Below are 20,585 nucleotides of genomic sequence, written 5' to 3' on the forward strand. Positions count from 1 at the left end.
ATGGAAAGAGGTAGACTGATTCTGGAGATGCTCAAGAAGACAGGACTTTACCAAACCCCTTTTAACGGATACTGACAGACAGGCAAAGTAAGGGTACGATCTCTGAAACTGAGGCCCAAAGAGTCAGAGACCGTGTGATCGATGAACAGAAGCATACCTGGGACCTGAAGGGTAGGTGTTTGAGCAGAAACCTGCTGCTCTCACTTTCTGATACTCCACCTTTCTAGGAGCAGAAGCTTCTGTTTGGTTCTCCTCTGACTGACCCCACACAGACTGAAATGTTCAGCTCTTATGCATGAAATCTAACTGTAGGCAACGAACTCCCATCTGATAGTGAGCTTTGTCCCATCTGATAGTGAGTGGTGCTTTGTCCACTCTTGCTAGATATCACTTTAATCACTTCTACTTTCTGATGAGGGAACACACCCCCTTCTATTTGGTGATCAATAGTAGGTACTATCAATCTAGGTACAGTTTGCCCATGTGCTGGATAATATTTATTTACTGAGCCCATACTAATTTAGTGTCAGTTGTAGAAAGATGTATGTCCACTGTAGAACTCCGTAGCAGGAGAGAAAGGACTCAAATATGCAATTCCGGTGTGATAACTCCTGTTGTGGACATGTATGCAGTTTCTGTGGGAGCCCAGAGGAGGGACTTTGGGCCAAGAGTCAGTCTGAGGTCAGTACTGTTATTTCATTCATTGTATGGTCCTATTTCCTGAATCAGAAGAGACTATAGGTGTGGTCAGGCAAATGTGCCCAGAAGGTAGGCAGTTGATTAATTTGGTAGGGGAAAATACAGTTAAGGTAACAATGAAAAGTTTTTAAGTTATAAAGGTTCAAGTTTCAGTTAGGTAAAAAACTTAGCTAGATTGCCTTAAGCATTACCTTGTGGAAATAATATGAAAACCAGGGTTTTACCATATTTTTTACCGTGCATACAGTAATTAAGTTAATACTTAACACAGTTTTAAAAGTTAACACCATATAATTATTTTGTATGATATTAATATTTTATCAGGAAATTACTATTTTCCTTTTGAAACTGATTTGGGAAAACTAATTTTAAGGTGACGCTTTTCTTTTTCTCAATAAAATGATTATAACACAAGAGTTATAAAAGTCACTTAGTGTTTTGTTTCATAGAAATTTTATTAGAACATGGCTTTTTTTTTTCTAAAATTTTTTTTTTTTTAAAGCATTTTTTTTTTTTTTCAACATTTATTTTTGGGACAGAGAGAGACAGAGCATGAACGGGGGAGGGGCAGAGAGAGAGGGAGACACAGAATCGGAAACAGGCTCCAGGCTCTGAGCCATCAGCCCAGAGCCCGACGCGGGGCTCGAACCCACGGACCGCGTGATCCTGACCTGGCTGAAGTCGGACGCTTAACCGACTGCGCCACCCAGGCGCCCCTCTAAAATTTTTAATGTTTATTTATTTTTGAGAGAGAGAGTGTGAGCAGGAGAGGGGCCGAGAGAGAGGGAAACAGAATCTGAAGCAGGCTCCTCCAGGCTCTGAGCTGTTGGCACAGAGCCCAACACGGGGCTTGAACCCACAAACTGTGAGATCATGACCTAAGCTAAAGTCAGATGCTTAACTGATTGAGCCACCCAGGTGCCCCAGAACACATCTCTTTAAGCAAGATACACTGGCACTTTTCTTTACCATCTGTGATATTAGTTGCTCCTGGGAACAATGGGAAATTCTTTTTTTTTTTTTTTTTTAGTGTTTATTTATTTATTTTGAGAGAGCACAAGCAGGGGAGGGGCAGAGAGAGAGAGAGGGAGAGAGAGAATCCCAAGCAGGCTCTGCACTGTCAGCGCAGAGCTGGATGCAGAGCTCGATCCCATGAATCATGAGATCATAACCTGAGCCAAAATCAAGAATAGGACGCTTAACCAGCTGAGCCACCCAGGCGCCCCAGGAAATTATTTCTTTTAAGCCCATATCATTCTGTGGGTGTAGAGCATGTCTACATGCTTTTAATTACTTGCCACACCGAATCTGCCTCTGTTTTGCTGTGCGTTTTGTGATTGTCTAAAGTTTTTAGATGCTAATGCTAACACTCTTAAAAAAATTTTTTTTTAAATGTTTATCTATTTTTGAGAGAGAGAGAGACAGAACGCGAGCACGAGGGGGACAGAGAGAGAGAGGGAGACACAGAATCCGAAGCAGGCTCCAGGCTCTGAGCTGTCAGGACAGAGCCCGACTCAGGGCTCAAACTCACAAACCGCGAGATCATGACCTGAGCCAAAGTCGGACGCTTAAACTGACCGAGCCACCCAAGCGCTCCACTAATAATGCTTTTAGAAAATGTTAAAAAATATTGTTTCAGATAAGCTTGTTGGGACTTATTAGTGTGGCACTGGGGAACACTGGGCTTATTTCCTGAGGCACCTCAGTGTTAGGGCAGCGTAGTATTCCATGCCCTCTGGTAGAAGCCCTGTGGGACATGTTTTATAATTCTCTCAAGTGCATCAGTGCTGGCTCAGTCAGTAGAGCATGTGACTCTTGATCTCAGGGTCATGAGTTGGAGCCCTATGCTGGGGGTAGAGTTTACTTGAAAAAAAAATAATATACATATATATATATATAGTAGTGCTGTCACTGAAAAGTACTTCTGCTTCTATAGTTGAACAAAAAGCCTTGATGTTTCTGTTTCTGTGTTGGAAACATATAGGGTATGCTGACAGGGCCAGAAATAGATCCATATGTTGTGACGGCATTGTAAAGTCCACAGGTATATTACATGGAAACTTGGAATTATTTCCTATTGAGGACTGTAAAGAAGAAGAAAATATGACTTTGGTATGCATTGAATTAACTATTCTCTTGAATCAGTTTACTGAGCTTTAAAATGTCAATATCCCATCAGTTATATTATAGAACTTTATGGACAGTGACTTGAGAGTTCTCAGGGAAGACGTATGGGAAATAAAAGTTCCAAAACTAGAGGATGATGGCTTCAGATTTTATTTAGGTCATGACTTAAAACTTGTCTAGCGAAGGAAGAGTTCTCATGTAACAGTAACCATAGCTCCATTTCTTGAGTATTGACTAAATACTTGAGTATTACTGTTTAATGTTAGCAGCCCAATGAAATAGGTTTGATGATTCCTAATTTACAAGCCAGAAAACTGAAGTTTAGAAAGGTCAAGTAACTGCTCAAGATTACTCTGTAAGGGGTGCCTGGGTGGCTCAGTCAGTTAAGCATCCAGCTCTTGATTTTGGCTCAGGTCATGACCTCATAGTTCATGAGATCGAGCCCTGCATCAGGCTCTGCTTTGACAGCGTGGAGTCTGCTTGGGATTTTCTCTCTCTTTCTCTGTCTCTGCCCCTCACCCCCCTCCCACAGCGTGTGCACACACGTGCACACGATCTCATGCATGTTCTTTCTCTTTCTCTCTTAAAACAAATACATTAAAGAAAAAGATCACTCTGTAAGTGGGAGTGGGAATGGAATCTCCAACTGCTCAAAGACACTTAATTAACCCTTCTGCTATTTTGTATGTAAATTTTTTTAAACAATTTGGGTTTTATGAGTTTATAAATCAATGAATATTTATAAGGCATTGAGGGACCTGGTAGAACTCAGTCTCTAGTGTCTCCCATTATACTCATTGAAAATTATTTATGGAGCTGACTGTATGCAGGGCACACAGGTGCTAGCTTATGTGGACAGTGCAGAGATGTGGGCATCTTGGCCCCCTGTTCGGTTCAGGGATTTGCCACGATTTCTTAGCCACAGAGAAAGACATTACCAGTCGTTATTGGATAAGCTGGTGTTTTGAGATAGATAAAAGAATGTTGTTTAAAACCACTTGGGGGATGGGGAGACTTCAAGGAGAATTTGGCTTTTTGAGGAGGACCTTGAAAGATGAGTAGGATATCCGCTGGTAGAGATAGGGGTGGGAGAGGCCATTTCCTCTTGGGAGAGGAGTGTGAAAAAGGCCAGGGAGAGAGTGTGGGGGATGGGACTGGAAAGGTAAAGTGGTTTAGAAGTGAAAGTTTTTGAGTGCTAGGATGAGTGATACAAACTTTGTGCACTAGGTGATTAGATTTTCATTAACATTTATCATCAGTTATGCTCAGTCACTGTTTTTAGGAAATCAGAAAACTGTCATTTTTAGGGCCTTATGGCTTTTCTTCTCACTAAAGATGGCTCTTTTGATAACCTTTATTTGGGTCAGGATTTCTTACAGGTCTAAGGTCTTGACTTGTCCTTGGAATTAAGCACTAACGGAAGAAAACCATCTTTTTAAGGCATTGACTGATTCCTCTGTTTAGTTTTGATACAACTTAAGATGTCATTTGTGATTAATCTGGCACTTTGAACTATGTTAGACTGGTTGACTGCTCACTTTGGCATCACTTTTTGCTTTTCTGTAATAAATCCTCAGCCTACCAAGGTCTAGAATACAATACTCCCAGTTGCTCTGGGAGAGAAAGTTGCAAGTATGTTCCAAAGGTATCTAGATAGGAGGTAGAAAGTCTGCTTTTCGATTTTTCTTTCTACACTGAATTTGGGATTCTTCTATTCACTTAGTTTCAAAAAGCAATATTAAAAGGAAAGCAAAGGAATTCAAGTGCATATAGTGTGAAGTTGGATGGTTTTTGGCATGGCCTCATCTTAAAACTATTCCCTTTTCCTATATAGACTATCAAGTCTGAATGGACTTGTTCTGAATTCCAGCAAATTGTGCATTTCATTTTATTTGCATTTTATTTAAAACTTGGTGGATGCCTTGCATATGGAGAGATTCAGTAGCACTTTCTAGTCTTAATGTGAACACTGTTGGGACTGGTGCAAACTGTGCAAACCGTGACTGAAAGGTATGGGAGGGGAAGTAAGCACACTATTTTGAAATCTTTCTTTGTTGTCACATTAATGCATACCGTTATCACAGTAAAACCACCAATATGTAATTATTAAAAGCAATGTCATTTTTCTTCATCTGTGTTTTCACCCAGCAAAATTGCCTTAGCCTTTTGACATATCTTTTTCTGCGGTGTATATTTATTACTTACTTATTTTTAACATAGGAGATGATAGTGTATCTTTTTCTCCCCTTTTAATGTTATGTCTTAGACTCAACATGATTTTAAATAGCTCTACATAGGGGCGCCTGGGTGGCGCAGTCGGTTAAGCGTCCGACTTCAGCCAGGTCACGATCTCGCGGTCCGTGAGTTCGAGCCCCGCGTCAGGCTCTGGGCTGATGGCTCGGAGCCTGGAGCCTGTTTCCGATTCTGTGTCTCCCTCTCTCTCTGCCCCTCCCCTGTTCATGCTCTGTCTCTCTCTGTCCCAAAAATAAATAAACGTTGAAAAAAAAAAAAAATAGCTCTACAGAAACATCCCAGCAAATAAATCAGACCAGATCTCACCTTCTTACTGTCCTTTCTCCATCAAATAATGTAACCCCCAAACAGGCAACACCATGCTCTGGTAATACAACATCGAATAATTTGATTCTGCTGTTGTAGCCAATAATTACATGTTCGTGATGAGCCAGGTAATCCCTCTCATTTGTAATATGAGAAGCTGGTAATATAAAAACTGAAAAAAAGATACTCAAGGATTAGCTTCAAGGATTAACTGTTTTTTTTGTAATGCTGAAGCTATTTATCTAGTAACTCAGTTTGAGAATGTCTTATAAAACATATTTATGTTTTCACAAAGGAAACATTAATGAAATATTTTTCTTCATGTAAAATGGGGAATTTTACATCGTCTTTAGCTCCTGGATTTAATGCAGTATAACATACTAGTATTTTAATTGTAAAATTGAGTGGTAAAATTTAGAAATTAAGTTAACTTTGATTATATGAAACTGCTGATTGTTTTAAATGTTTATTTATTTATTTTTGAGAGAGAGAGAGCCAGAGAGTGCACGAGGTGGGGAGGGGGACGGAGAGAAAGAGGAAGAGAGAGAATCCCAAGCAGGTTCCGCGCTGTCAGCGCGGAGCCCAGTGTGGAGCTTGATTCCACAAACCATGGGATCATGACCTGAGCTGAAATCAAGAGGTGGACACTTAACCGATTGAGCCTCCTGGGCACCCTTGTGAAACTTTCTTTGCAATGTTAATCTCTCTAAGAATAGCCAAATCTCTTGTTGAATAGAATAAAGTCTTTGAGAGCCAGTTGAAAATTTTACAAGGTTTAAAAGAGGGCTGTCTAATTATAGCAATGAAAAACAGACTTCTGAATTGAAGTAAGCCACTTATGTTTTAATGATTTTATTTTTAAGTAATCTCTACACCCAACATGGGGCTCGAATTTACAGCCTTCAGACCAAGAGTTGCATGCTCTACTGACTGAGCCAGACAGGTGCCCAAGCCACTTCAGTTTTAAAGAGTGAAGAAAAATTCCTTGTTGGTAATAAATGAAATGCAAATTAAAACAGCAAGATACCAATCTTTGCCTACTAATTAGGAAAAAAAATTTTTCTTTTTATTTTAGAGAGAGAGAGCATGTAAATGGGGGAGGAGGCAGAGGGAGAGAGAGAGAGAGAATCTTTTTCTTTTTTAATGTTTACTTATTTTGAGAGAGAGACAAAGAGAGAGCATGCGTGGTGGAGAAAGAGGGAGAGAGAATCTCAAGCAGGCTCCACATCCAACACACAGCCTGACTTGGGGCTTGATCCCATGACCTTGAGATCATGACCTGAGCCGAAACCAAGAGTTGGGCACTTAACCAACTGAGCCACCCAGGTACAGGAAAAAAATTTATAATAGTAAAATTCAGTGTTGAGCTGGGCATGAGGTGGGCCCGCTCACTGCTAGGGGAAGTGATACACCTTTTCTGATGAACATTTTTATTTGGGATTCTTGTGATTCTCCTAGTCATCTTTCCTGAGGACATGGTCTAACTCAGACATAGAAGTATATCTAGAGACATTTATCAAAGTTTTATTCATACCAGAAAAATATTGGAAATTCAAATGTCCCACAAGATATATCCAAGTGATGAAATACTGTATAGCTATTAAAATGATCTTCCAGGGGCGCCTGGGTGGCGCAGTCGGTTAGGCGTCCAACTTCAGCCAGGTCACGATCTCGCGGTCCGGGAGTTCGAGCCCCGCGTCAGGCTCTGGGCTGATGGCTCGGAGCCTGGAGCCTGTTTCTGATTCTGTGTCTCCCTCTCTCTCTGCCCCTCCCCCGTTCATGCTCTGTCTCTCTCTGTCCCAAAAATAAATAAACATTGAAAAAAAAAATTAAAAAAAATAAAATAAAATAAAATAAAATGATCTTCCAAAGCATAATTAGCAACAGGGGGAAATTCCCACAACATGATATACAGTATATTTTATAGTGCTATACCAATTTTGAAATCATATATTTGCATAGAAAAACAGTTTTTTAACGTTTATTTATTTATTTTGAGAGAGAGAGAGAGAGAGACTGTGAGAAGGGGAGAGGGGCAGAGAGAGAGGGAGAGAAAGAATCCCAAGTGGATTCCACGCTTTCAGCAAGGAGCCTGATGAGGGGCTTGATCCTATGACTGTGAGATCATACCTGAGCTGAAATCAAAGAGTCTGATGCTTAACCGACTGAGCCACCCCAACGCCCCTAGAAACACTTTTTTTTTAAAGACTGGAGGAAAGCAAAAAAAGTGTTTTGAGATTTTCCCTGAATTTCTTTTCTGGAGAATGTTCCATGTGCCCTGGAAAAGAATGTATATTCCGCTGCTTTAGGATGAAATGTTCTGAATATATCTGTTAAGTCCATCTGGTCCAGTGTGTCATTCAAAGCCATTGTTTCCTTGTTCCCTGAATCTCTTAATGCACTTTTTATTCTGTAATCAGAAAGAAGTGAATAAACTTTAGTATAAAATAATGATTTTGAACAAATGGCCCAAGTGGTTCATTTCAGATAGAGTTTTACTGTATGGATCACAAGACATTATACTTAAAGGAGAAATTATTTGGTAGCATTCAGTAATTAATATTTATCGTTAACGTTGAAGCCATTCATAAAAAACTCAAAATATTTCAAGCAGGTAAATTTCCACATTTAGATGGGCAAAAGGAAGTCCTAAGAGTTTGCACCAGAAATTAAATGGCAAATCAGCTTAAGTGAACTCTAAACTTCTTTGATGAGACCTTTGGCACAATTCCATAATCTCTATGGAAATACTTCTACATTATTTGGTAAATGACATAAGTAAGTAAAATGGGAAGAGGACTAAGTAAGTAGTTCCAAAAGGGAAACATTTTTTTTTAACATTTATTCATTTTTTGAGAGACAGAGAGAGACGGAGTGTGAGTGGGGGGAGGGGCAGAGAGAGAGGGAGACGGAATCCAAAGCAGGCTCCAGGCTCCGAACTGACAGCACAGAGCCCCACGAGGGGCTCGAACCCACAAACCGTGAGATCATGACCTGAGCCGATGTCGGGCCCCCAACTGACTGAGCCACCCAGGTGCCCCAGGGGAAACCTTTTTAAAATGGAAAAAAAAAAAAATCCTCTGATTCCCACCCCCATTACCACCACCCCCTTTCCTTGGCTTAGCAGGAATGCACAGTAATGTTAAGTGATCCTTTCCCTTTGACTAACTCTCTTGGTAAAAAATTCAGATAGCCATCTAGTGGAAAGAAGACTCTTTAAGAATGACTTTCCTCTAGACATCCAATATCATGTTTGTTCAGTTGGCTTGTCCAAACAATTTTTCTGTGTTTTCACCAGAGTAGGATCAACTTAGCATGAAGATTAAAGCTGTTCTCCATCTGCTTTATCTGCCGTTCTTAATTAGAACCTGATGACAGAAATCAACTTTGATTCAGGGTTGATTGTTCCCTGAGAATCTCATTATTATTGTAGAAATCTTTTCTTTTATTAACCAGATTGATTCTGAGCATCTATGTGACAGACATATAGACAAAAATAAAATTTTTCTTCATTTAAACATTTATTCGGCATCTGCTGTGCTAGATGCTGTGGGCATATTAAGGTTGTTTAGTCTCTTGGAGAAGATCAAGCATGCACAGAAATCATTTTAACACACATGTAAGTGCTCAAAGAGAGGGACACAAAGTTTGTGGACACTCAAAGGAAGCAGTTGTTTCTGGTCATGGAATCACGTTTATATGCTTTATTTTACTTTAGGACAAATGGAGGAAAGAGGCAAATGTTTGGATAGCAAGTAATGAACTTCATAGTGAGTGGCTTCACGGTTTTTAAAGAGGATTCTACAAATATTTATCGAGCCTGTCCTCAAGGAGACTGCAGTTTGCCAAGTGTAATGAAATGCAATTTATGCATAAGATAAAGTAATATTAGAAGTTACTTGCAAAAAATGCTCACTTAATTGGGCTATTTAAATGTTCTTAATGGAGAAATCGAGAGAGTAGTGTTGGTGTCAGATAGCCTGTAATTAAAATGAGCTGCCAGTCAGAGCTAGTTAACTAGACAGACTACTCAGCCCAGGGAGGTGGTCTGACTGGGGAGGAAAACGTGAACTTGGGCTCTGCTGCCTGCTAGCTCTGAGCCTTGAAGTTGTACGTTGCTTTTCTGTTCTTCGATCTTCTCATCTTTAAAACACCTCAGAGGGTTCTGGCAAGGAGTAAATGAGGTCTTGTATGTAAAGCACCTGACGCATAGGCAGCCCTGGACAAATGAGGTGCCCTCTCTCCCTACCCCCTCCCCCCAACTACAGTCTGGGCTTGTGTGGAGGATGATCAGCCATTAGAGGGTGAAAAGTTACAAATGCCCTTAGTTTTTTCTTTCTTTTTTTTTTTCCCACTTGAAGGTGAACCTCTTACTCTCAAATTGGGATGGTTTATATTTCTTTTCTAAAACCCTACATGTTGAATACTAGAGGGTTTATACTTAATAAAATCATTGATGTTTAATATAAATAGATGTCTTATTATTTACAGGTCTGAATCAAAAGACAAGCGGCAAATATGTTTTTCCCTAGCTGCAGATGCCTCTGTCCCAAGGGTGTGTTCTCAGTTCAGGCAGTTTTCATAGTTAATACTTGGTGTTTCACTCAGAATTGAATTTATTTAAATCTCAGTGATTTCTTCATTGAAGATCACCAGTAGGTAGATGGCTTTTAATTCCCCATAGCGTCTGCTTCCGTGTTTTAAAGCTTGTTTTTCTAAAGTCTTGAGTCAGCTTTTTTTATCCTTATCAGTGTTTGGCCTTTATGTACTCTATCTCTGTGAATCATTTTGGGGAGAGTTAAATTCCAGCTGACGCAAATTGTGATTTCAAAAAGAAATTGCATTGTTATACCTTCTTTGAAAATAAGAGCGAATAATTTTCAGACGTCACTTGTTTAAGAAATAAAAAAAGCAAACAAACCCCAAGTCCAGCATTTGAGAAGTTTTGGAGTTGCTAGAACTTTGTAAGCATCAAAGTTCTCCGTGTTATCTGTGACCAGCGCTAACACATCTTAAAAGGTAGCCTTTCTCACAGCTGAGGATCTTCATCTCAACTAGGATTTTACCAGAGGGGCTTTTAGAGATAGTATTCCCTCTGGTTTGGGAACTTCATGCTCGTTGAAATTTGGCTTTGGTTGAGGGAGACGGAGCCATGTTTTCCGCCTCGTTAAGTTCCACTGTCTTTCTGACTTGCAGATTTCATACTCAGTTGTCAAAAGTTTGCTTGTGCCCAGCACTGATAATGTAGTTTGTGACGTCTGTATTTGCTCGATTAAATTGGAGAAATCTGGAATGAATAAACTAGGAATATTTTCTGAAAAATTGGAAGGGATTTAGATCCCGATTTGTGGGAGCAGGGAGTAGGAGGTGGGGTGGTATCAGTTTTACAGATTTAGGATTTTGCTACCATGCGTGCCAGTGTGCAAGAGGGTTTTGTTTAGACGGTACCTAACTAACCCTGCAGATTCTGTCACTCAGCATGACAAACAGTGCCTGCCATATGGAGAGTGGAATAAAGAATACTTCTTTCCTGAAGGAATTATCACAATTAGGAGGTTAGGACTGAAGAAGACCAGAATCAAAAGTGCTGAGCACAAAGTGCCGGAGAGATTCAGAAGAAGGAGCAGGCTCCCTGGGAGTGAGACGGGATGGAGAAGTTTCCAGCAGGAGTACCCGGAACAAAGGCACAGAACGGGGAGACATTTGGGCAGATGGAGTTAGGAGCAGAGTGATAGGTCCAGTGAGCTGTCTGGGGTCTCCTTACCCCGGCTTTAAAATAGTTTATGGGGGGCACCTGGGTGGCTCAACCAGTTTAGCACCTGACTCTTGGTTTCGACTCAGGTCATGATCTCTCGGTTCTTGAGTTCAAGCCCCGCATCGGGATTCTCTCCTCTCTCTCTCTCTCTCTCTCTCTCTCTCTCTCTCTCTCTCTCTTTCTCGTTGACCCTCCCCTGCTCATTCTCTCACTCTCTCTCTCAAAATAAATAAACTTAAAAAAATTTAAAAAATAGTTTATGGTATAGTTTACATACCATAAAATCTGCCCATTGTAAGTGTACAAGTCAATGATTTTTAAAGTGAACTCGTAGAGTTGTGCAACCACCACCCCAATCTAGTTTTAGAACATTTGCCTTCTTCACCAAAGTTCCCACCTGCTGATTTACAGTCAGTCCCTGCTTTTTCCACCCTCAGGCAACCACTGATCTGCTTTCTGTCTCTGTGATTTGAATTTCATGCAAGTGGAATCACATAATGTGATAAGGTATTGTATAATAAGAAATGCATATTTGGTCTTTGTTCCTGTTTCTGGCATGGAGCTCTTAAAACCCTTGGAATCTCCTAAGTGATGAGAGCAACAAAGGTGCCTTGATAGTCATAACAAACAGCTTTCAACCAACACTGGAGTTTATATTAATGAGTGACTTCTGGAAATCGCTTAAGGATGGGGTTTTGTTGCTAGGGAGACCAACCTTGTGATTGGAGAGTTGAAATTTCAGCCCCACCCCTCGACCTTCCTCTGGGAACGGGAGGGGGGTTGGAGATTGAGTTTACTCCCTGGCTGCCAATGATTTAATCAATCATGCCTGTGTAATGAAGCCTCCATAAAAACCCCAAAGGACGGGTGTGGGAGAGCTTCCAGGTTGGTGAACCTGAATGCGTCTCTGTGCCGCTGTGCTGGGCCCCAAACTCCGTGGGGACAGAAACTTCTTTGCGTGGGACTTCACCCTATGTGCCTCTTCATCTGGCTGTGGATTTCGTATCCTTTAATATCCTTGATGTAAACTGGTAATCTAGTGAGTACACTGCTCTTCTGAGTTCTGTGAGCCGCTTTAGCAAATTAATCAAACCCGAGGAGGTGGGGTGTTATCCTCTAATTCATAGCCACTTGGTCATAAACACAGGTAACAAACTGGACTAGTGACTGACATCTGAAATGGGAGGGGGCAATCCTGTGGGACTGAGCTCTTAACCTGAGAAATCTTATGCTCTCTCTGGAGAGATAATGGCAGAATTGAGTTGAATTGTAAGATACCCCGCTGGTGTCTGAGAATTGGTTAGGGGGGCAGGGGACCCACACATTAGAGGTGAGTGTAGAATGTTGCATAATACAGTCTTGGATGTCTGACTTCCTTAGCACAATGTGTTTGAGGCTCAGCCATGTTGTTGCATGTATCAGTAGTTCCTTTTTGTTTTGTTTTAAAGATTTTATTAAGTTTTCTCCATACCCAACGTGGAGCTCAAATGTACAGCCCTGAGATCAAGAGTCGTATGTTCTACCAACTGAGCCAACCAGGTGCCGTGTTCCTTTTTTTTTTGTTTAATTGTACTCTATTGTATGGATACACCACATTGCTCATCTGTTTGCTAGTTACTGGACATTGGTGTTGCTTCCAGCTTTGGGGCTATTGTGAATAATACTTTTACGAACATTTGCACAAACGTTGTCATTTGGACTTCTGTTCTCACTTCTCTTGGGTAGACACCTGGCAGTGAAATTGCTGGGTCATATAGTAGGATATATTAAAAAAAACTTTTTTTTAAATCTGTTTCACTCATCCCTCACCTTGTCCACCTCCCTTGGGGCAACCACCAGTTTGTTCTCTGTATTTAAGAGTCTGTTTTCTGCATATATTAACTTTTTAAGACCCAGCCAAGCTCTTCAAAGTGGCTATACCAGCTTATACCAGTAGTTTTTGGCAGTTCTGGTTTTTCCCACATGGAAAAGTGGAAGCTGCTAGCATCCCAACCATTCTAGTGGGAGTGTAGGGACATCTTATTGTGGTTTTAATTGGCATTTTTCTGATGACTGGGAATCCCTTTTAATATTGTAAATTTGATCAGTTGAGAGAAAGCTATTCTTATAATAGTGACCATTTGTGCTGTGGTTCACTAAATACATATTGTTAAACTTCCTGAAGGATTTTTTGTAGGTTAAGAATCCAGACATTATTGGGGTACCTGGGTTGCTCAGTTGTCAGTTAAGCGTCAGACTTTTGATTTCAGCTCAGGTCATGATCCCATGGTTCATGGGAGCGAGGGCCTCCTAGAGCTCCATACTGTCAGCTTGAGATTCTGTCTCTGCCTCTCCCCCGCTCATGTGCGCCTTCTTTCTCAAAATAAATATTAAAAAACAGGGGCGCCTGGGTGGCGCAGTCGGTTGAGCGTCCGACTTCAGCCAGGTCACGATCTCGCGGTCCGTGAGTTCGAGCCCCGCGTCAGGCTCTGGGCTGATGGCTCAGAGCCTGGAGCCTGTTTCCGATTCTGTGTCTCCCTCTCTCTCTGCCCCTCCCCCGTTCATGCTCTGTCTCTCTCTGTCCCAAAAATAAATAAACGTTGAAAAAAAAAAATTAAAAAAAAAAAATATTAAAAAACAATACCAAACTCCAGGCATTATTTTATGAATGCTTCTGTGTTTTCTACTGAGACCTGTAAAATTATTAATGCAAATGGTTGCCTGTGCCCTGCCCCCTGCTTCTGTATGCCTGTAGACTGAAGACTTTTTTTCATTTTTTTTTTAAATTTTTTTTTCAACGTTTATTTATTTTTGGGACAGAGAGAGACAGAGCATGAACAGGGGAGGGGCAGAGAGAGAGGGAGACACAGAATCTGAAACAAGGCTCCAGGCTCTGAGCGGTCAGCACAGAGCCCGATGCGGGGCTCGAACTCACGGACCGCGAGATCGTGACCTGGCTGAAGTCGGACGCTTAACCGACTGCGCCACCCAGGCGCCCCCTTTTTTTCATTTTTAAAGAGCTGAAAATCAAAAGAACACTATTTTGTGACTTGTGAAAATTACCTGAAATTCAAATTGCAGTGTCCTAAATAAATCTTGATTGGCACATAGGCACGTTTAGTTATTTACATATTTACATATTCAGCAAAGCCTGAAATAGGGACTCTCTGGTCCTTGACAGCAAAGTGTGGACTCCTCAAATTCCTCGCTCACCTGTTCCAGGTGTTGCCTAGTCTCAGAAAAGATGTTACTACAGTTACTGCATTGGTTCTCCAGTTTGTTGTTATGGAAAAGCCAAGCCCATATCTAGACTGTCCCCTGGGAAGGGCAGAGGCTGAAATGCAGAACCACTGTCTCCTGGCTGGAGGCTCTACTGGGTTCAGTTAGTCTCTGGGACCTTCCAGGAAAGGCTTTCCCAGGAAACAAAGGGGGAAGGAAATGGACCTTCTGGAGATGAAGGTGTCCTGCTAATCGTTGATCCTGAGTTTGGAAAGTGGCAGTGTGGAAGTGATAACTTCACGTAAATTTATTGAGAAATCTTAAAGAATTGGCTCATTGTAAAAATAGTAGAAAGGTATATAAAGTAAAAGTTAAGTTTCACTATCACTCACCCCTCACCATGCTCTTACTGGCCATCACTAGTAAGAATCTGGTCTTTTTACTTTTAGACCCTTTTCTGTATAGATCTAAATAAGCCCAGTTGGGGTGTGTGTGTGTGTGTGTGCGCGCGCGCACGCATGTATGTTTACAAAAATACTACAGTACACATTCTAAAAATCAAAATTTAAAATTTGGGTGCAGTATAGGGAGGGCATCTTCCACATTGGATACATCTAGATTTGTCTGATTTTAGCAGCTGCATAGCATTTGTTACTTAGGATTCTACTGTGACTTACTGGTGAGTTTTCAGGTTCTTATATAAATCATGTTCATATGCTTCAGTTAGCCTTATTGACACTGGTTATTCATCTTTTAGTATTTTAACCTATTTGATCAGTGAAAATTGTTACAGTTCGTACTTCAGTGAAACAATTATTTTTTTTTTTTTAACAACTTGTACTTTTATGAATTGCTTCCTGCTTTGCTTAGATTTTTCTTCTGGGTTGTTTGTGTCTTCCAATAGAGGTCTTTATGTATTACAGATGTTAACTCATCTGTAAGTATTTTCTCACAATTGTTGCCTTGAAAAAAAAAGTATTCATTTTAAGAACTTTTTATACCCATTGTGGGGCTCAAACTCATGACCCCGTGATAAAGAGCCACATCCTCTACTGCCTGACCAACCTGGAAGCTCTCACAATGTAACATTTTTTTAAAATTTGTTTTTAACGTTTATTGATGTTTGAGAGACCGAATCACAGCACGAGTGGGGGAGGAGCAGAGAGTGAGAGAGGGAGACACAGAATCCGAAGCAGGCTCCAAGCTCTGAGCTGTCAGCACAGAGCTTGATACAGGGCTTGAACTCATGAACTGCAAGGTCATGACCTGAGCTCACATCAGACGCTTAACCGACTGAGCCACCTAGGAGCCCCACAATTTATCTTTCCTTACATTTATGGTGGAGTTTTTCCTTAGAGAAGTTTTATATTTTCATCTTGTCAAATCTGCCAAGCATTTCTAGCTTTTTGGTTCAGAGTTATCCTTAGAACAAGTTTGAATGCCTTAATACTTTTTTTTTTTTTTTAATTTTTTTTTTTTTCAATGTTTTTATTTATTTTTGGGACAGAGAGAGACAGAGCATGAACGGGGGAGGGGCAGAGAGAGAGGGAGACACAGAATCAGAAACAGGCTCCAGGCTCTGAGCCATCAGCCCAGAGCCCGACGCGGGGCTCGAACTCACGGACCGCGAGATCGTGACCTGGCTGAAGTCGGCCGCTTAACCGACTGCGCCACCCAGGCGCCCCTGAATGCCTTAATACTTTAAGTGTAACTATATTTGAGTGATTCCCACTCAGGGGTGCATCAGAATAATGTAGGGAATATTTTTTTCAGTCCCTATGCTATGGTTTCCGACTAAGCTATTCTTAGTTGGTAGATGAGGTGTGGGGTCCAATTCAGTGTTTTCTTTTCACGGGAGAAGCAGCAGCTCCTGATGAAATCCTGGTTAAAAATGAGTTGATTAAACAGACTTGTTTTTAATTTTTTAATTGTTGTTAAGAGAATGAAGGGAGCAGTGCTAGTTGGCTACTTTGACCTGCATTCATTGAATTCCTATGACCGGTCTGGAGAATCCGTAAGAGGAGATTTCATGCACTTGATAAGGAGAAAAACAGCTGTATATATAATACCCTGAAAATAACCAGATTGCTCGCTCTTGAGCCAATTGTGTTAAAACAAGTAAAACTAAAGGCTGCATTTAATTGATTATAAAACACACATTTGTCACATTTTAAGATCTATGGAATTGGGATGATAGTGTGTCCTAGCTTATTGGGCAGCATTTTTTTTGTTTCTTATACATAAAGTAATGGTGCATCTTAAAATCCTGTTAGGTTCCGTGGAACCCAGGTGACAATCCATTGTCACTGGTATCTTCCAGCACATCAGTACAATGTTGTCTGGGTTGGTCTCCGTTTCCTGAGTGGTCCCTTCTCCTCTAGTGTTTCTTCTCTCATTAGTCTCCTATGCTGTTGTGAGATTAATCATTTCAAACTAGGATTCTGATTAAATCACTACTTTATGCAATAACTTGATGGCAAACAGCTGTAACCAAGTTCAGTCATTTGAGCATGGCATTTCAGACCTTTTGAATGCAATACTATTTACCTCTCTAACGTTGTTTTAGGCACATATTGCAGTTTTTAGTCCCTAAGCTAACAGTATCTTTCATGTATACTGTTTTGTCATCCTCTGTACATTCGCTTTTTGAATCTTCACCTGGAATTGCTTCTAAACCTCTCCCCCCATCTCTGCCTGTTTAAATCCTACAGTCTTTCATAGCTCAACCTCTTTGTCATCCATTTCCTTGATGCAGTTGCTGCTGATGGCATGGGAGGTGACAGATACACAGGGAAGTTTTGCAGGAACTTGGGTTTTAAGAAAGACCAGGTAATGTTTCCTCACCTTTTCCTATTGCTGACTGTGGCTTTTGAGGCCAGCTAAATTACAGGTGAAGATTTGTTTGAAATGATTCTTTTTGGCTTGAGATGGAGGGGTTGGAAGGGGTGTGGGGGTTCTCATGTGTGAGCCCGAAGCTGGGCAACCTGATCAGGCTTTTACTTTGAGTGGAGAGGGAGAGGAAAAAAAAACACACACACAAATAAAAAAGATCTAAGATCTAGAGGATGTGTACAAGTCCACATTGGACTTGTCATCTTCTCATCAAACTAACCACCTAGAGTGGTTACAATAAGATGAAATTTAATGGTCTCGGTCCGTAAAACCAATTGCATAAGGAATAACTGGATGATGATGAGGGATGTGTGGTGTGGAGCAGTACTGTGGGTCGTTGATGGCTGAATTTGAGTCACAGGTGGTAGTAAAAAGTCAACTCTCAGGTGCAAACTTTATCTTAAAGTTTGTTTTCAAGAGCCAGCATGAGTGGGGAAGGGGCAGAGAGAGAGAGAGAGAGAGAGAAGGAATCCTAAGCAGTCTCCATGCTGTCAGTGCAGAGCCCAACACAGAGCTCGAACTCACGAACCATGAGCTCATGACCTGAGCCGAAATCAAGAGTCGGATGCTTAACCAACTGAGCCATCCAGGTGTCCCGTCAGGTGCATTATTTTAAAGCCATATCTAGAATTGGGGAAGATGAGGATCCTATTCTGTATTGGGGTGGATACAAACATAATGTAGATCAGTTCTGGAATGCAAATTCTGAAAAAAGGTCTGTGGTAGTATACAGGATGTTGAAGGGGCTGGAATCCACATGTGGAAGAATAATTGAAAGAATATTTGGTTTGGAGATGATGGAACTTGGGGTATGGGGGAGGCTACAATCAAATATTCGTGAAGGAAAAGGAATTGTGACTTAGGATTCTCGGACTAGAACTAAGGCCAATGGATGGAAGCCCCAGGAAGAAAGGACTAGCTCAACGTAAGGAATAAAACTGACTGTGAAACCTGACTAATGATTGGCGATAGCAAATGTCCTGTTGCTAAAGGAGTATGGGGATTAGTTGACCACCAGTTGTTTGGCGGCTGTGTTTTAGGGGATTTAAGTTGAGTCACTTCCCACTGCTCACTTTTCCTCCTTACATGTTGAAAAGGCACTACATCTCCAAAGTTCAAGTTGGCACTCCAATTTTAACATATTATCACGACATCACATGTTAGTAAGTTCACTGATGATTTTGCAACTGATGGTAATGCTTTGAGAGAGCACAAGCCAGCAGATGCCCTTCAGCCTCCCTTGGTATTGAACTGAGCAGAGTGGGGACAGTGAACTGGAGAGTTGCCCTACTTGAGTGAATTGTGGAGGTTGGGATTTAAAAAACCCTCCATCACTTACAGCCTCCTCTCATTGACACGATTTAAACAACCTGTGAATATACGTGCACTGAAAGGGCAGGAGGGAGCTTTATATGCTAAGGTCTTCATAAAACCAAATTACTGAAATCTTTATTGTGTTAAAATTTGAGTGTCCATGTTGGCAGGGCCTGTGAAGCACTTGTCTGGAACACTTGGCAAACCACTGCACTAAATGGTCTCTCAGGTTCCTTTCCAAACGTAAAATTTTTTGGTATATGGTCTTTTTTAATTTTATAAAAATTTTTTTATTTATTTTTGAGAGACAGAGCAGGAGCAGGGGAGGGGCAGAGAGAGGGAGACACAGAATCCGAAGCAGGCTTCAGGCTCTGAGCTGTCAGCACAGAGCTCGAGGTGGGGCTTGACCCCACTGACTGTGAGATCATGACCTGAGCTGAAGTCAGAAGCCTAACCGACTGAGCCTCTAGTATATGGTCTTGTAATAAACGTTAGGCGGCAGTTTAGGGTTGCAAAGTAATGAAAGTATAGCCAATTAAAATGATGAGAAAATTTAGGTGGATTATAATTGGTCCCTCTGGAATTTGGCGACAGCTTTGGGGATTGTAATTAAAATGAAGTCAGGAGTTAGAAGTTAGAAGAAGCAGCAGTTCTCACCATAGGGGAGGGGAGCATCTTCCTGTGCTAAACCTCTCTGGTGGCTCCATGGGCCACTTTTTGTTTGAAGTGAAATTCCTTCTTTTGAAGGAACCTCACTAGATTGTCTCAGTTGAGAAGCCTCACCATTGTTGAGAGGAGAGAGATTTGGAAAAGCATGATTAATGAAAATATGTGGTAGGTATAAGGTCAGTGAGCAGACTGACAGGTTTAGAAATGAAGAGAAAGGGGCACCCGGGTGGCTCAGTCGGTTAAGCGTCCGACTTTGGCTTAGGTCATGATCTCATGGTCCGTGAGTTCGAGCCCCGCGTTGGTCTCTGTGCTGGCAGCACGGAGCCTGGAGCCTGCTTCAGATTCTGTGTCTCCCTCTCTCTCTGACCCTCCCCCATTCATGCTCTGTCTCCCTCTGTCTCAAATACATAAACATTAAAATTAAATGAAGAGAAAAATCTAGAAGCATTTTGAGCCCAAAATAAACTAAAAATTCATGGTTGTATTAACTTTCTTCCAAGTTTGCAAAGTCTTTGTGGAGGGAGAGGGGATGGATGAATTTTGGGATTAGTGACAGGAGTTGAGGGAAGAGTAATGCAGAATTGTCACCCTTGGCAACTTGCTACTCATCGTTTGTGTTTCAGCCTTACCCCCATCTTCAAGTCTGCATTAGGTGCTTACCTTGATACTTGAACTTGCTTGTTGCGTAGTGAGTTACACTGTGTTGTAATTCATGGTTTTCAGCCCCCCTAGACTAAGCTTCAAGAACACAAGACCATGTCCTGGACTCTCAGGCTTGGCTGTATGGTGAGAGTTTAATAAACGTTTGTTGGCTGAGGGACGCCTGGATGGCTCGTTTGGTTAAGTGTCCGACTCTTGGTTTTGGCTCAGGTCATGATCACGGTTTGTGGAATTGAGCCCCGAGTTGGGCTCTGTGCTGACAGTGCAGAGCCTGCTTGGGATTCTCTCTCCCGCTCTCTCTGCCCCTCCCCCTTCTCTCTCTCTCTCTCTCTCTCTCTCTCTGTCTCAAAAAATAAGTATTGAAAAAATGTCTGTCGGCTGAATAACGGAGAGACCCTTTAACTTCTCTTTCTTTGCACTATTGCCTTGTCTTGGGACTTCTCTGAGATGTTGCTATTAATCTCCTTATGCAACTTGTCTTGGCTATTAAAGCTTGACCAGTTATTGGCATGCAAAGGTTAAGGCCAGTATTAGGTGCAGGGAGGCTCGTTAAAGAATGGGCTCTCTCATAAAAAGATTTTTTTTTTTTTTTTTTTTTTTAAAGACCTTAACCTCTGTAAAAGTCATCTTGTGGAGAAGGGCTGGTCTCCCGTGACTGCTGGGTGGAAAGCCTCTGCTAGTTAACTTAGTAGAAGCTCTTAGTAGTGACTCT

At 41.4% G+C, this 20,585-nt stretch overlaps 1 protein-coding gene across 6 annotated transcripts in view; it reads left to right on the plus strand.

Moving 5' to 3' along the window:
• Nucleotides 1-20,585, plus strand: part of CNNM2 (cyclin and CBS domain divalent metal cation transport mediator 2) — a 154,050-nt gene that overhangs the window by 29,657 nt on the left and 103,808 nt on the right. The window contains exon 2 of one of the 6 annotated variants that reach the window (XM_045438755.1): nucleotides 17,094-17,415. The exons of the other annotated variants lie outside the window; for them this stretch is intronic. Within the exon in view, the coding sequence (XP_045294711.1) occupies nucleotides 17,094-17,221 (128 nt within the window). The 3' untranslated portion in view covers nucleotides 17,222-17,415. Of the gene's footprint in view, nucleotides 1-17,093; nucleotides 17,416-20,585 lie in introns of those variants that run through there. 6 annotated transcript variants of the gene reach the window in all.

The sequence above is a fragment of the Leopardus geoffroyi genome, chromosome D2 (genome assembly GCF_018350155.1).
Source record: "Leopardus geoffroyi isolate Oge1 chromosome D2, O.geoffroyi_Oge1_pat1.0, whole genome shotgun sequence".
Taxonomy (NCBI): domain Eukaryota; kingdom Metazoa; phylum Chordata; class Mammalia; order Carnivora; family Felidae; genus Leopardus; species Leopardus geoffroyi.